Below are 12,348 nucleotides of genomic sequence, written 5' to 3'. Positions count from 1 at the left end.
GGGCAAGGGGGAGGGAGTCACAGGCCAGCAGCACCTGCCAGGAGAGGCAACAGAGAAAGCCTGGATCACTTCTCCACTTCTCACGCCGTCACGGCTGTGAGAATCTGGCCCTGGGTCCCGTGGTCAGGCCGCTCCAGGTAATCGCACAGCCCAGCTCTCCCCCAGACCACCTGGAAGGAGGCTGAGCTCGCGCTCACTCACTAAACACACTTAACACAGTACCCAGTACGCAGCAAGCACATACCCCACGGTTTTGGTTACTGCGGGTTCCACTGTCACCCTGTCCTCGGGGTAAAAGCACCTTCCCAGCAGTCCTGAGGAGAGTTTAAACAACCCTCCTTATACTTCCCATGTGGTGAGCAGACAGGCCCGGGGCTGCCACGGCACGAGTCCACCACACGGCAAAGTCACCTGACAACCAGGCAAACCACTGGGAGAATCCGTGAAAGAAACTGTGGGCTCAGGCGCGTCGGACACCAGAACCACCTCTGAACTGCCCAGCTGCGTCAGCCCCTAAATCCCTGTTTCGGAGTGAGCCAGTTTGTGTTACGTATCTGCCACCTGAATGCAAGAGTCCCAATCAGCAACGTGGTTTGACCATCCATTGCTCTAAACGAGTCCTTTAATAGAGGCAGGGTACCTGTTTGCATGATTCGGAGACTCCACTGTAGAAGCTGTATCTGAAACTTATCATCGCCAAGGCCAACCATCACGACATCCTTACAGACTGTCAGGTAGGTCTGCAAGAGACACAGACACGCTGGTGTGACTTACCAAGAAACTGAGAGCCACAAAAGGGGAATAAATCCAGTCTGGTAAAGCTTCTAACATCTGGCTGGACTACTAGTTAGCTCCCACAGCAAGTATTTATAAAGCTGTTTTACAAGGGAATTATCATAAAGCTACATTGGTTCTCATTTTTATTTCCATAAGAAATATGGAAACCCATTTTATGTCACTCCACAAACATTAATGAAAACCTATTACATGCAAGCTGTAGAACTCCGTGAGAATTAGGTGGTGTATGTGCTGGGAAAGGACAGACTCTGGATGTTGAACGGATACCACACCGCAGAAGAGCGACACCACGTCCAAAGTCACAGCTTTGAAACAGAGAATGTGGAAGCACACACTTGGGTAAGAGAAGGGTTCCATGTTGTAGGGCTTCTGACCTGGATGATCTGCTGATAAACGACCCTGTGAAGCTTGAGATATTCTTCTTCTTGATCTTGGATAAAAGACAGAACTTTGTTTTCTAACCAAAACCCAGTGTCTTCCAAAATGGACAGGTAAACCTTCCCTTCTGAGCAGAACTGTCCAACAAGAAGACGACAAATCAGTAACGGGACCGGCTTTGCCAAGGGGCTCCACGTCATCGTGCAGCAGGGCCAGACTCACCTGGTGCTGCAGGTGAATGCTGAGCCGGCAGTGCAGGCTGAAGGCCCGCAGGGCCACCGCTTCACTGAAGTTGGGATGTTTCCCACCTGGCAACTGTAAAATGGATTCCAGGTCCGCCTGCAAAGTACAAAAGTCTGTGGTCGTGTTCCAGCTTCTCAGTCACCACCCACGTGTGGCCGCCGCACCGTGAGCACAAGCTGTAGCGGCTGCGCACAGCGGCCGCTGGAAGGTCACGCTGGGACGGCGGAGGGGCTTTAGTGACACCACAAAACGTCCGAGAAACGTAGTTCTCCCCTGCTCTCCCCCAGAGATGCTCCGTTCTACGCTATTCATGTAATTTACTATTTTTAGTTTTTAATTTAAATTTAATTTTAATTTTAATTTTAATTCTAGTTAGCTAACATACAGCATAATATTTGTTCAGGAGCAGATCCTCCCTTCTAAGGGACAAGATAAAAACTCCCCAAGGGGCGCCTGGGGGGCTCAGTGGGTTAAGCCGCTGCCTTCGGCTCAGGTCATGATCTCAGGGTCCTGGGATCGAGCCCCACATCGGGCTCTCTGCTCAGCGGGGAGCTGCTATCCCCTCTCTCTGCCTGTCTCTCTGCCTACGTGTGATCTCTGTCTGTCAAATAAATAAATAAAATCTTTCAAAAACAAAAACAAAAACGAAAAAACTCCCCACAGTTACTGCTCAAGGAACTATCAGGATTAAGAACGCAAGCATTTACCCCTGGAGCAAACTGTGACCTGCTCCGAGCCAGGGGGCTAGGAGCACAGACGGTCCCAGGAAAGAGCAAGGCAGGCAGGTCCACCCAATAACAATGCTCTCACACCCAGGCAGGGCCAGAGCCCCAGCCTGCCCATAGCTCCCTAACCCCATACCCTAAAAGGAGTCCCTTTGTGCTGGGAAACGGCTGGGAGCCTGTGTCTGGCTGTCACATGGAGAGGAGGAGGTCCCATCAGCATTAGTCAGTGGGGCTATCGTCTGCGCCCCTCCTCGGGAAGTTGGAAGGGGAATGCACCCGCCCATCTTTCCCAGAGCCCACAGGTAGCCCTACGTGGGACAGCAGCACAACCAGTGCCCCATGTTAGTCCAGGGGCAAAATCCCAGCACCTCCTATCCAGGCCTGGCCGCCAGGCGTGGCCCACTTCCTCCCCTGGACAGCCGGCGCCTCCTTCTCCTCCGTCAGACCTTCCCCTCCCCTTCCCGACCTGACCCAGCTGCGAAGCGCTGGCAGCTCTGGCCCTGGCGTGACCCACCCCAGCGACGGTCAGAGAGGCAGTCTCTGAGGGCTGGCCCTAGAGATAGCCAGAGAGCCAGGAAAGAAAAAGGAAATGCCGAATTCACAGGAAACACCCTCCAAAGATTCCTAAAAATGCCTGCCAAGGACTGTGAGGGGAAGCTAGTGTTCCCTTCTCCACGCGAGAGAAGCGTGGGGAGAAGTCATCCTACACACGGGTGGGTGCGCTCTGAGGAGGGCTGCTCACGGGCCTGGAAGCCGCAACCGGCGCCCCTCTCGCCCTGCCAGTGAGTCACCTGCGTGTCCTGTCCTGGTCTGCAAACAGGAAGTGACTTAGTTGGCTCTAAACTCCTTTCCAGCGGGAAAAACTCTATACTCCAAGTATGAAAAACTTAAATCTTACTTTGTCTCTCGCACACGTTACTTACACGGACTCACTTGTGTGGTGTCCGTGTCTCTCTACAAAGTTACCTTGCACAGTTCGAGCGCTCTCAGAAGGTGGTTGAGCTTCTTCTGGGGAGCAGAGAGCAGGCACTGTCGGTTCTTCGGGTGCGTCAGCAAATACTCTAGGTAAACCAGGGCCAGCTCCGGTTTTACCGGGCGTGTGTCATGGATTTGCACTTTCCGTTTAGATGCTGAGTTACTCTGAAAGAACAGAGCCATAAACTGACGATTAAAACACATGCTCTGGGCGCCCAGGTGGCTCAGTCATTGAGCGTCTGCCTTCGGCTCAGGTCGTGATCCCGGTGTCCCAGGATCGAGCCCCGCATCAGGGGTTGGGTGGGGGGGGGGTCCCTGCTCAGTGGGGAGCCTGCTTCTCCCTCTGCCCTTCACCCCACTTACTCTCTCTTGGTCTTGCAAATGAATAAATAAAATCTTAAAAAAACAACAACAACATGTTCTCAGGAAAGCATACGATCTCTAACACACATATATCATCATTCAGCAATTTTAAAGAAACATGACAGAAATGCACCTTGCTCTGGGCCTGTTCCTCTGGCAGCCAGTCACAGATGAGTTCCAGAATGTGTCCCACGTGTCCCCAGGAGCAGAGACAGTCCAGCAAAGTACTATAGCGCTTGTCCGCTTCTCCTTCCTCTTGGTTTCTTAATGTGGAAATCACACCACAACTGAAAATGTCAAATACATAAATGAGATCTATCATTTCAGTAACAGCTTCCCATTCCTCAAAAAGTTGAAAAAAAAATAAGGAAGCTAAACACTGAGGGTACATAAGGCCCTCTTATCGTAGGAACTCTTGGACACTCTCCGCCGCAGGAACACAGTCCCCGCGATGACCGCACAGGGTAAGTTCCAACCCAAAACGGTAAGTCTGCCCGCGGCCTGAGAACACGGAAGTCACGGCAGCCTGACGCGAGTTACTAAGTTACCAAGGACACGCCAGGTCCGTAAACCCCCTGCTTTTCTGTTCTCTGTCATCTCCATCGGACTCTAGAGCAAAGATGCCTCACTTTTTGGAAATAATTTTTGCTTAACCTCAAAACATTTTTTTTCATAAATATGAATTAAAAATGAGTCTTTTTTACTGAGATAATAACCAACACTCTAGAACAACACCATGCAGTGAAAAATACAACATGAGCACAAAAACAAGCTACTTAGGTCATTTAAAATTTTCTAGTAGTTACCTTTAAAAAAGGAAAGAAAAATAGGTACAATTAATTTCAATATTGTGTCTTATCCAACCCATTGTCCCCAAAGCGTTGTCTGCAGGCAGAACAGCAGAAAACCACCAGCTCCTCACGCCTCTCCCTCCACGCCGGGCTCGCGCCTGCTCTGCACCCTCCGAGGGCACCCTGCACCTCAGCACGCCTCAGCCCAGGAGGCCCCGTGCCAGGCACACGCAGGCAGCATGCTTCTGAAGTCCCTTCATGCTGGCCTTAACACCCCAGATTTTAAAGGGACAAATTTTAGCTCACGTAGGCTCTTCCTATATTCCTTAGCAACTCCGGCGCCCACTGGGAACCGCATCCTGCTCGTCCCCGCCACCACTGTGACCTTAAAGCAGAAGCGTGACAGTCTGCCGAATGTCCCGTTAATAAGTGAGCACAACGACGGCAGGGTTCCCACTCACCACCCCTCCGAGAGAGAGAGAGAGGAGATACCTGAATGTGGGCACAGCAGAGGCTGGCATAAAGGACATGAGCATGAACAAAGGGACCTTGCAGCGGTCATCCTGAAAGCACAAAAAGAGGGAAAAAAGAGTATTTAAACGCAATGACATTTTGAAAGGCTGTCCACACAACTTCCTAATAACCCATCTTCAGAGCTGCTCAGTGGGAACTAGAGCACTCCTTTCAGTGTTCAGTTGAACCTACTGCTAAGCCTTATGTTTGAGAAGCAGTTTCAAAGTTTTAAATGACATTTTACCACTTTGTGCGATGTATTAATTGATGCAAATATTTATTAAGCCCCTACTGTGTATGAATTGCACAGCTAGATCCTGAGGGTGCACCAGTATGCAGAGTGGACAAGAAATTCTTGGCTTTCAAGGCACTGACTTCTATTTTACAAACAATACTGAGGGGAGCCTGGGGGACTCAGTGGTCCCAGGGTCCTGGAATCGAGTCCCACATCGGGCTCCTTACTGAGCAGGGAACCTGCATCTCTCTCTCCCTCTGTCTGCCACTCCCCCTGCTTGTGTGCTCGCTCTCTCTGACAAATAAATAAATTAAATATTTTTAAAAAAAATTTTTTAAATACTCATTAAAGGAGAAAAAAGTTAACTGTACACTTGGTATCCTAAATAAATGTCAAGAGAATGAAATAGAGAAAACCTTTTCCATAAAATAATAAGAAAATCTTTGGGAAGACAATACAGTTTATGGAAAATGTACAGGCTTAGAAGCCACCAAGCCAAATCTTGGTCCAACCAGACTCCAGTCTTACCAGCTGGGCCAGCAGAGAGCAAGGAGGCAGGACAGAGGTCCGTTTCCTCCTCTGCAAGAGGGGAGGGCACCGTTGGAAGGACCGCGTGAGGCACACGACAGCACCCCATCCACGGTGGCACTGAAGGAGCCAGAGCCACACCACAACACAAACGGCAGACCAGGCTCCACCAAAAACACTTAGTAGAAAATATCCTTGGTTGACTGGAAGAGTAAGAGATGGTGGACCCTAAGAGAAAAAATTAACAATTTCCCCCAAACCATACATGAGACAGAACCAGGGACAACACTGAAATCTGATCTGTACTTTCTCTGCATTCAGTCGGCGTGGGCCCATCCCTCCCCCAACTCCCAACACAAAAATTGTGCTCTTACTGTTTCAAAAGTAGACTGATAATTACCACGAATTCCGCCCTGTCTGGATTACAGACCGTTCATTCATTTACAGAGAAGACCACAATGTTCTCGGAGCAACTGAGTACAGAGCAGCTCTCTTGCCAGAATCGTTTGAAATTAACTGAATTAATTAACTGCCTTCCTTGGGTCCCCGGACACCTGCAGGCCGCGCTGCTCATCTCTCTTCTCACCCAGTATTCCGTGGGCTTCTGTGTTGTTGTCTGAGAATTCTGAGATAACGCTGGCTTCTCAGTCCAGTGCAACTATTTGAGCTTTGCACTGTACTAACGACTTTGGCAAGTCAGATCATTTACCTCCCTGAACAGGTGCGTTTCAGGAACACAGTGAAGCTCAGAGACTTGACAGTCACAGAAATGGGGCTCAAACAGCTAAGGGATCGAGGTCATACAAGCGGTTTTGGAAGAGCCCAGAAGTAAAATTCATTGAGAAGGACGGTTCACGAAACCTATGACCAATCTGTACTCAAACCACACTTTCTCTGTAGTTGGGAGTACATTTTCATCTCTAGCTCAGTCTTATTTCTACTTGCTTTGGAAAAATGAACTTCCCTCCAAAGTAAAAAGTCAAGAAACAGGTTTCCGTCACCCAGTTAGAAGCTCCATGCATGGTTCTGCCCGCAGACACACCGCACACCCCTCAGAAACCCACGTGCGTGCGGTGCGCCATCAAATGCCTCAGAGCGTCCACAAAACCCAGCCGCTGTGGTATCGTGTTTGCCCACTCTTCCTTCTCAATTTCCAGCTGATCAAACTAAATTCTCAAATGGTGTCACAGACCACTGAAGACAGGAAAACCGAGCACTTACCCACACATTTCCCTGAGTGCTGGGGATATGAGGGGGAAGACATGGTCTCCACCCTCTGGAAAGGCTGGAGGCTACCCGCCCTGCCAGGTGAGCACTGGCTTAGCATCCCCCCTTCCAGAGGACCAAGCAGGTCCTGCTGGTGAGCGTGTGGGGCACCTCGGCTAATTTTGCACAAAAGCAATCTTACGCGGCGTGCGATGGTGGCGTCTCACCGTGAAGACTTTCAGGTACTCAGGGAGCACGGAAGCGAACTTGTTCATGGTGTAGACTCTGGCCTCCTGATTCTTCTCCATACTTCTGTGAATACTCTTCCAGAGAATCACGACGATCTCTAACAAACCCGCCATGGATGCGACGTCACTTACAGACAGTGTTTTATCCAGAACCTAAGATATGAATAATCTGATTGTGAATCAAGCCATAACAAGTACTGTAACAACTCTAACTTTAAAAGTGCATTTCAGAATTCCGAACCTGCAGCAGAAACGTAAAGCGCATCAAGTCTACTTTCATTTCATGAGAATGATTTGATCTTCTATTTGAAAATCTCTAGTAGAGATTTAAAAGCCCACTCCAGAAATAAATGCTAAATGAACCCTATATCCTTTCAATCAACACTTTATATGAATTAAAAACCGTCTAAAAATCAAAATGTATAAACTATTGTCTTTAGGGACACAATATGCAAGTAAAGAGCATATTTCTACTATATCTTCTGAATTGCTGTAAGATGTCACTTTTTTTAATTAATTATTTTTATTAACATATAATGTATTATTAGTCCCAGGGGTACAGGTCTGTGAATCATCAGACTTACACACCTCCCAGCACTCACCATAGCGCATACCCTCCCCAGTGTCCATAATCCAGCCACCCTGTCCCTCCCCCGACACCTCCCAGCAACTCTCAGTCTGTTTCATGAGATTAAGAGTTTCATGTTCGTCTCCCTGCCGGTCCCATCTTGTTTCATTTTTCCCTTCCCTACCCCCACAACCCCGCACTCTGCCTCTCAAATTCCTCATGTCAGGGAGATCGTATGATAATTCTTTCACTGATAGACTTCTTTCGCTCAGAGTAATACCCTCTAGTTCCATCCATATCATAGCAAATGGCAAGATTTTAGGGAGTTCTCTTTGATGGCTGTGTAGTATTTATATATATATATATATATATATATATGGAGAAGATGTGGTATGTGTATATATACACGTGTATATACATACACATACCACATCTTCTTTATCCATCCATCCGTTGATGGACATCCTGTTTCTTTCCATAGTTTGGCTACTGTGGACATCGCTGCTAGAAACATTCGGGTGCACATGCCCCTTCTGTTCACTACATGTGTATCTTTAGGGTAAATACCCAGTAGTGTGACTGCTGGGTCATAGGGTAGCTCTATTTTCCACTTTTTGAGGAACCTCCTGCTGTTTTCCAGAGCACTGCACCAGCTCGCATTCCCACCAACAGTGCAGGAGGCTCCCCTTTCTCCGCGTCCTCGCCAGGCAAGATGTCACTTCGTGCCATAAACTTTGATGTGAACACACTGGGGGTGAGGAGGGAGGGATTTCCCGAGATGTGATCGCTACTGAAACTCAGTACAAACTCGGCCCATCACCACCCCAGGCTGTCTTCTAGCCTCTCCACCTGGAGGCCTGGTGAGGGCTGATGATGACCGACTCCCACTCAATCACTGGCTTCCTCAGTTTGCTCTAAAATAACACATCGTTACATCTTCTGAGCTTCTGGCCGTGAGCAATATTCGCTGCTGCGTTCTGAGGGCTCCAGCGAAGCCACAAACGCACTCGGGCAAGTCTTCTGCACAGAACACAACCAGCTCACACACATGCTGATGGGAGCCTGCTAGCCAACCCTACGACAGGACAGGACCAAAGACCGTCTGAGCCTGCAAAGAGCCACTACAGACAATTTCCTAAAAATCGACCACGTTAAAATGCAAAAGAAGATTCATTTCGGGCACCGGTACTGTTATGCTATCTACTCAAACACAATGGAAAAAGATAGTTTAAAAGAAAACAAACTTGGGGCTCCCAAATGGCTGTCAGTAAAGCATGTGAGTAGTGATCTCGGGGTTGTGAGTCCAAACCCCACATTGGCTGCAGTTTACCTAAATAAATAAACTTTAAAAAAAAATAGAAGAAATTTAAGGAATACACAGAAAAAAGCAAAGGTACTTTATACATAAAGCTAGATTTTACTTTTCCTTTTAAGATTTTATTTATTTATTTGACAGAGACAGATCACAAGTAGGCAGAGAGGCAGGCAGAGAGAGAGGGGAAGCAGGCTCCCTGCTGAGCAGAGAGCCCGATGCGGGGCTCGATCCCAGGACCCTGAGATCATGACCTGAGCCGAAGGCAGAAGTAAGCCAAAGGCTTACCCCACTGAGCCACCCAGGCGCCCCAAAGCTAGATTTTTCATTATGCACTTAATATTCTGAACGAGCTATGGACAAATTTAAAAAGAATTAAAACTACTAAAGGCTTAGAAACTACTGAAAGAACAATATAAGTAACAGATTGATGAAATTCCATTCTGCAATTAACTTCACTTTCTCCCATTCCAATGTTTAGCACAGTAGCCTTATCATGAAAGTCTCATGAAAAAGCCACCACTACTTCCTTACAAAAATGTGCTAAGTTTCTAAGCTGGAAGCCAACTTTTTATTTTAGCAGAGAACATCTTTGATGTTTAGTAGTTAGCAATTAGAAAAAGTAAAAGAACAACTTTAAAAATTTTGCTTTTAGAGAATTGGAGAATGTCCACATGACAAAGTGTATTTCTTATCCAGCATAAACTATAACGGACCTACATATTTCTAAACTCTTGTGTTTTCAAATGGTACAGAAACTGACCCAAAGTGTTATACGATGCAAGCATTCCCAATAACACCTAAGTTTTTAATAATGGGGTGGAGGGTTCCTTCAAAATTTACAAAATGTAACAGCCTCTCAATGAGTACATCACAAACTACGTCTCTGCTCTTCTACAAAACTGATCTCACCGTCACTCTGAGCTCACAGTGGTGACCCTGAGAGAAGCGGTGCTCGCTCCCGTGTTTCACTCCCACCGTCTCCCACACCGAGACTGGACACTCCAGAACCATGGAGTGAGGCCACCATGCCGGCCTCTCCATCGGAGGTTTCTGACGATATAGGGCAATGCAGTCACCGTCCTGAAATTCTCTGCCCGTACAATCTGCATACTGAGGGGAAAACCCTGAAGAGATGAACTTAAATTCCACCCAAAATAAAAGGAGAACCAACTCCAAATGCCCTGGGTGGAAGGCTCTCCAAATCTAGGCTGAGGTCTGTGAGTGGCGGTAACTACTAGCCGAGGCCCACGGTCAGGATGAAGCCCAGTCCCTCTCTCTCTCTCTCTCTCTGCTCCTTAATTTCACACCTGTGTCGCTGACTGGGCTAGAGACGAGCACTTGTTTTAACAGGGTCTAGGCTGGTGGAGTGGTGGCCTTCCAGCTGTGAGCCCACGGGCACAAGTGTCCCTGGGATGTGTGCAGGAGTCATGAGGCCAGCGTGAGACATGTGAGCCAACCAGGTGGTCTCTCCTAGAAGAAGCCTGTGTCAGAGGCGGCGGACGCAGGCTGGGACTGAGGCAGGGTCAGGCTGATGAAAGACCTCACCTTGGGGCCTACATGCAGGACTAGGTCTCAGCAAAAGGACAGACTGTCTCTTGCAACTTCTTTGAAAGGCTGGTTACCTAATCTATTTGTGTACTACAAAACTACTCCCAAGTTTTAGTTTAGATGTACATGAGAGTGAGAGCTTGTTTAAAAACTTAAGATACTGCTTATAAATAATGTGTCTGAGTCTTCAATTTCTTGTAAGTGGTCACTCTGGATTCTGAAGAAATACCAGCTGACCAGTCCCTTTAACTCCTTTTTAAAAAATTTTTCAATTTTTTTTAAAAGATTTATCTATTTGAGAGGGAGTGTATGTGCAAGCACACACACGGGCAGAGGAAGGGGCAGTGGGAGAGGGAGAGAGAGAATCTCAAACAGACCTCCCAGCTGAGAGCAGGGCAGACTCACGTTCCGTCCCATGACCAAGGTCATCACCTGACCCAGAATCAGAAGTCGGAGGCTCAACCACACTGAGCCACCAGGGGCCCCAATTTAATTACCTTTTAAGAGACAATTCTAGGGGCATTTGGGTGGCTCAGTTGGGTAAGTGCCTTTCGCTCAGGTCACGATCCTGGGATCCTGGGATCCAGCCCCACATCAGGCTCCATACTCTCTAGGGAGTCTGCTTCTCCCTGCTTCTGCCTCTCCCTACACTCCCCCTGCCTCTCCTCCTGCTTGTGCTCTCTCTGACAGCGCAGGAGAGAAGGAAGGAAGAAGGAAGTACGGAGGCGGGAGGGAGAAAAGCCGATTCTCAGTACCCTCATTCCCAGAAATTCAACCCCAGATGTTTCTAGTGGAATCTCACAGCACTGGCTATGAGTAAATCCTTAACACTAACACCCATTAATTACAAAGTATGGTAGCATCCAGAATCCAATCCAGGTGTACGCTCCACCCAGGCCGAACTGAAATATACAGAGAAGCCTAAGGCCGAGAAAATTTGGGACAGGGTGCTACCAGCAATAAATTTTCCTCTGTATTAAATCCTACCCAAACTCCACAATGAACTACAAAGAATATAGAGCAATTCTTTCAAAAACATTATTTATGATCCCCTACAATAATCCACTGACTTATCTATCAATACTGAAGAAATAAACGGGAAATCAAAATATTACCAATGTAACAGTCTACGGAAATGCCCGTGCTCTGCCCCTCTCTAGCCACGGGGCACGGGGGCCTTTCTTCCTTGAGGTAACATGGCCGCAGGCGCAGCTCAGCCAGGCCAAGCCTGACCACACTCACGTTCTCCTTCTCCCGCTCCTCGTGGCCCTCGTGGCCCTCGCGCACAGCCCTCCGGATGCAGGCATTTAAGCAATGGCGAATCACATGAATCAGCTTTGCTAAAACGTTAAAACAAATCGGTAATTAATATACATGTTTCTTCAACAGAAATATTTAATAGTAAAATCAGAATCCCAAACAATTAGAAGTATTATTTTAAAGGAAATCATTAAGAAATGCACTAAAAGCGTGAAGCTTATTAATACGAGCCACGTGGAGGCCACGCGACATTAATTACGCGCTGGGGAGGCGACTGTGCTGTGCTGAGCCGCAGGCGTCCCGCACCTATGTTGGCGCACGCGGTGTGCTCGTGGGCGTGCTGGTAGAACTTCCTGGCGGCCGCGTGGTTCATCTGCAGCAGCGCGACACAGCGCTCACACCACACCTCCTCGGGCTGGTTCACGGGCAGGAAAGAGTTGAAGAGGAGGCTCACCAGGCGCCGAGACACAGGCCGGGAATCTGATTCCAGACGAACCAAAATGTGCTCCATGGGGCATATTTTCCAAAACTGTGTACGGCACACACACAGGAAATAGTCAACTGCCTCTATAATCTTGCAAATACTTTAAGCAAAATTTCCTGAGAAAAATCAAAAAGGAACTAATCTTTATACTCAAGAAAACTCATTTTAAA

General features: G+C 48.0%; 1 protein-coding gene across 1 annotated transcript in view; it reads right to left on the bottom strand.

The window, feature by feature from the left end:
* The window catches only part of NCAPG2 (non-SMC condensin II complex subunit G2), a 60,479-nt gene that overhangs the window by 17,458 nt on the left and 30,673 nt on the right, over positions 1–12,348 (bottom strand). Inside the window, exons 15-23 of the mRNA XM_045086312.1 lie at positions 12,001–12,223; positions 11,677–11,774; positions 6,983–7,156; positions 4,766–4,836; positions 3,616–3,769; positions 3,111–3,284; positions 1,399–1,515; positions 1,173–1,313; positions 641–740 (exon numbers count right to left, since the gene is read on the bottom strand). Coding sequence (XP_044942247.1) covers positions 641–740; positions 1,173–1,313; positions 1,399–1,515; positions 3,111–3,284; positions 3,616–3,769; positions 4,766–4,836; positions 6,983–7,156; positions 11,677–11,774; positions 12,001–12,223 — 1,252 coding nt within the window. The remainder of the gene's footprint in view (positions 1–640; positions 741–1,172; positions 1,314–1,398; positions 1,516–3,110; positions 3,285–3,615; positions 3,770–4,765; positions 4,837–6,982; positions 7,157–11,676; positions 11,775–12,000; positions 12,224–12,348) is intronic.

Source organism: Mustela putorius, unplaced genomic scaffold (genome assembly GCF_011764305.1).
Source record: "Mustela putorius furo isolate JIRA1106 unplaced genomic scaffold, ASM1176430v1.1 tig00000929_pilon_pilon_pilon, whole genome shotgun sequence".
Taxonomy (NCBI): domain Eukaryota; kingdom Metazoa; phylum Chordata; class Mammalia; order Carnivora; family Mustelidae; genus Mustela; species Mustela putorius.
The sequence above is the reverse complement of the archived record's forward strand: the minus strand, read 5'-3'. Positions and strand labels throughout refer to the sequence as shown.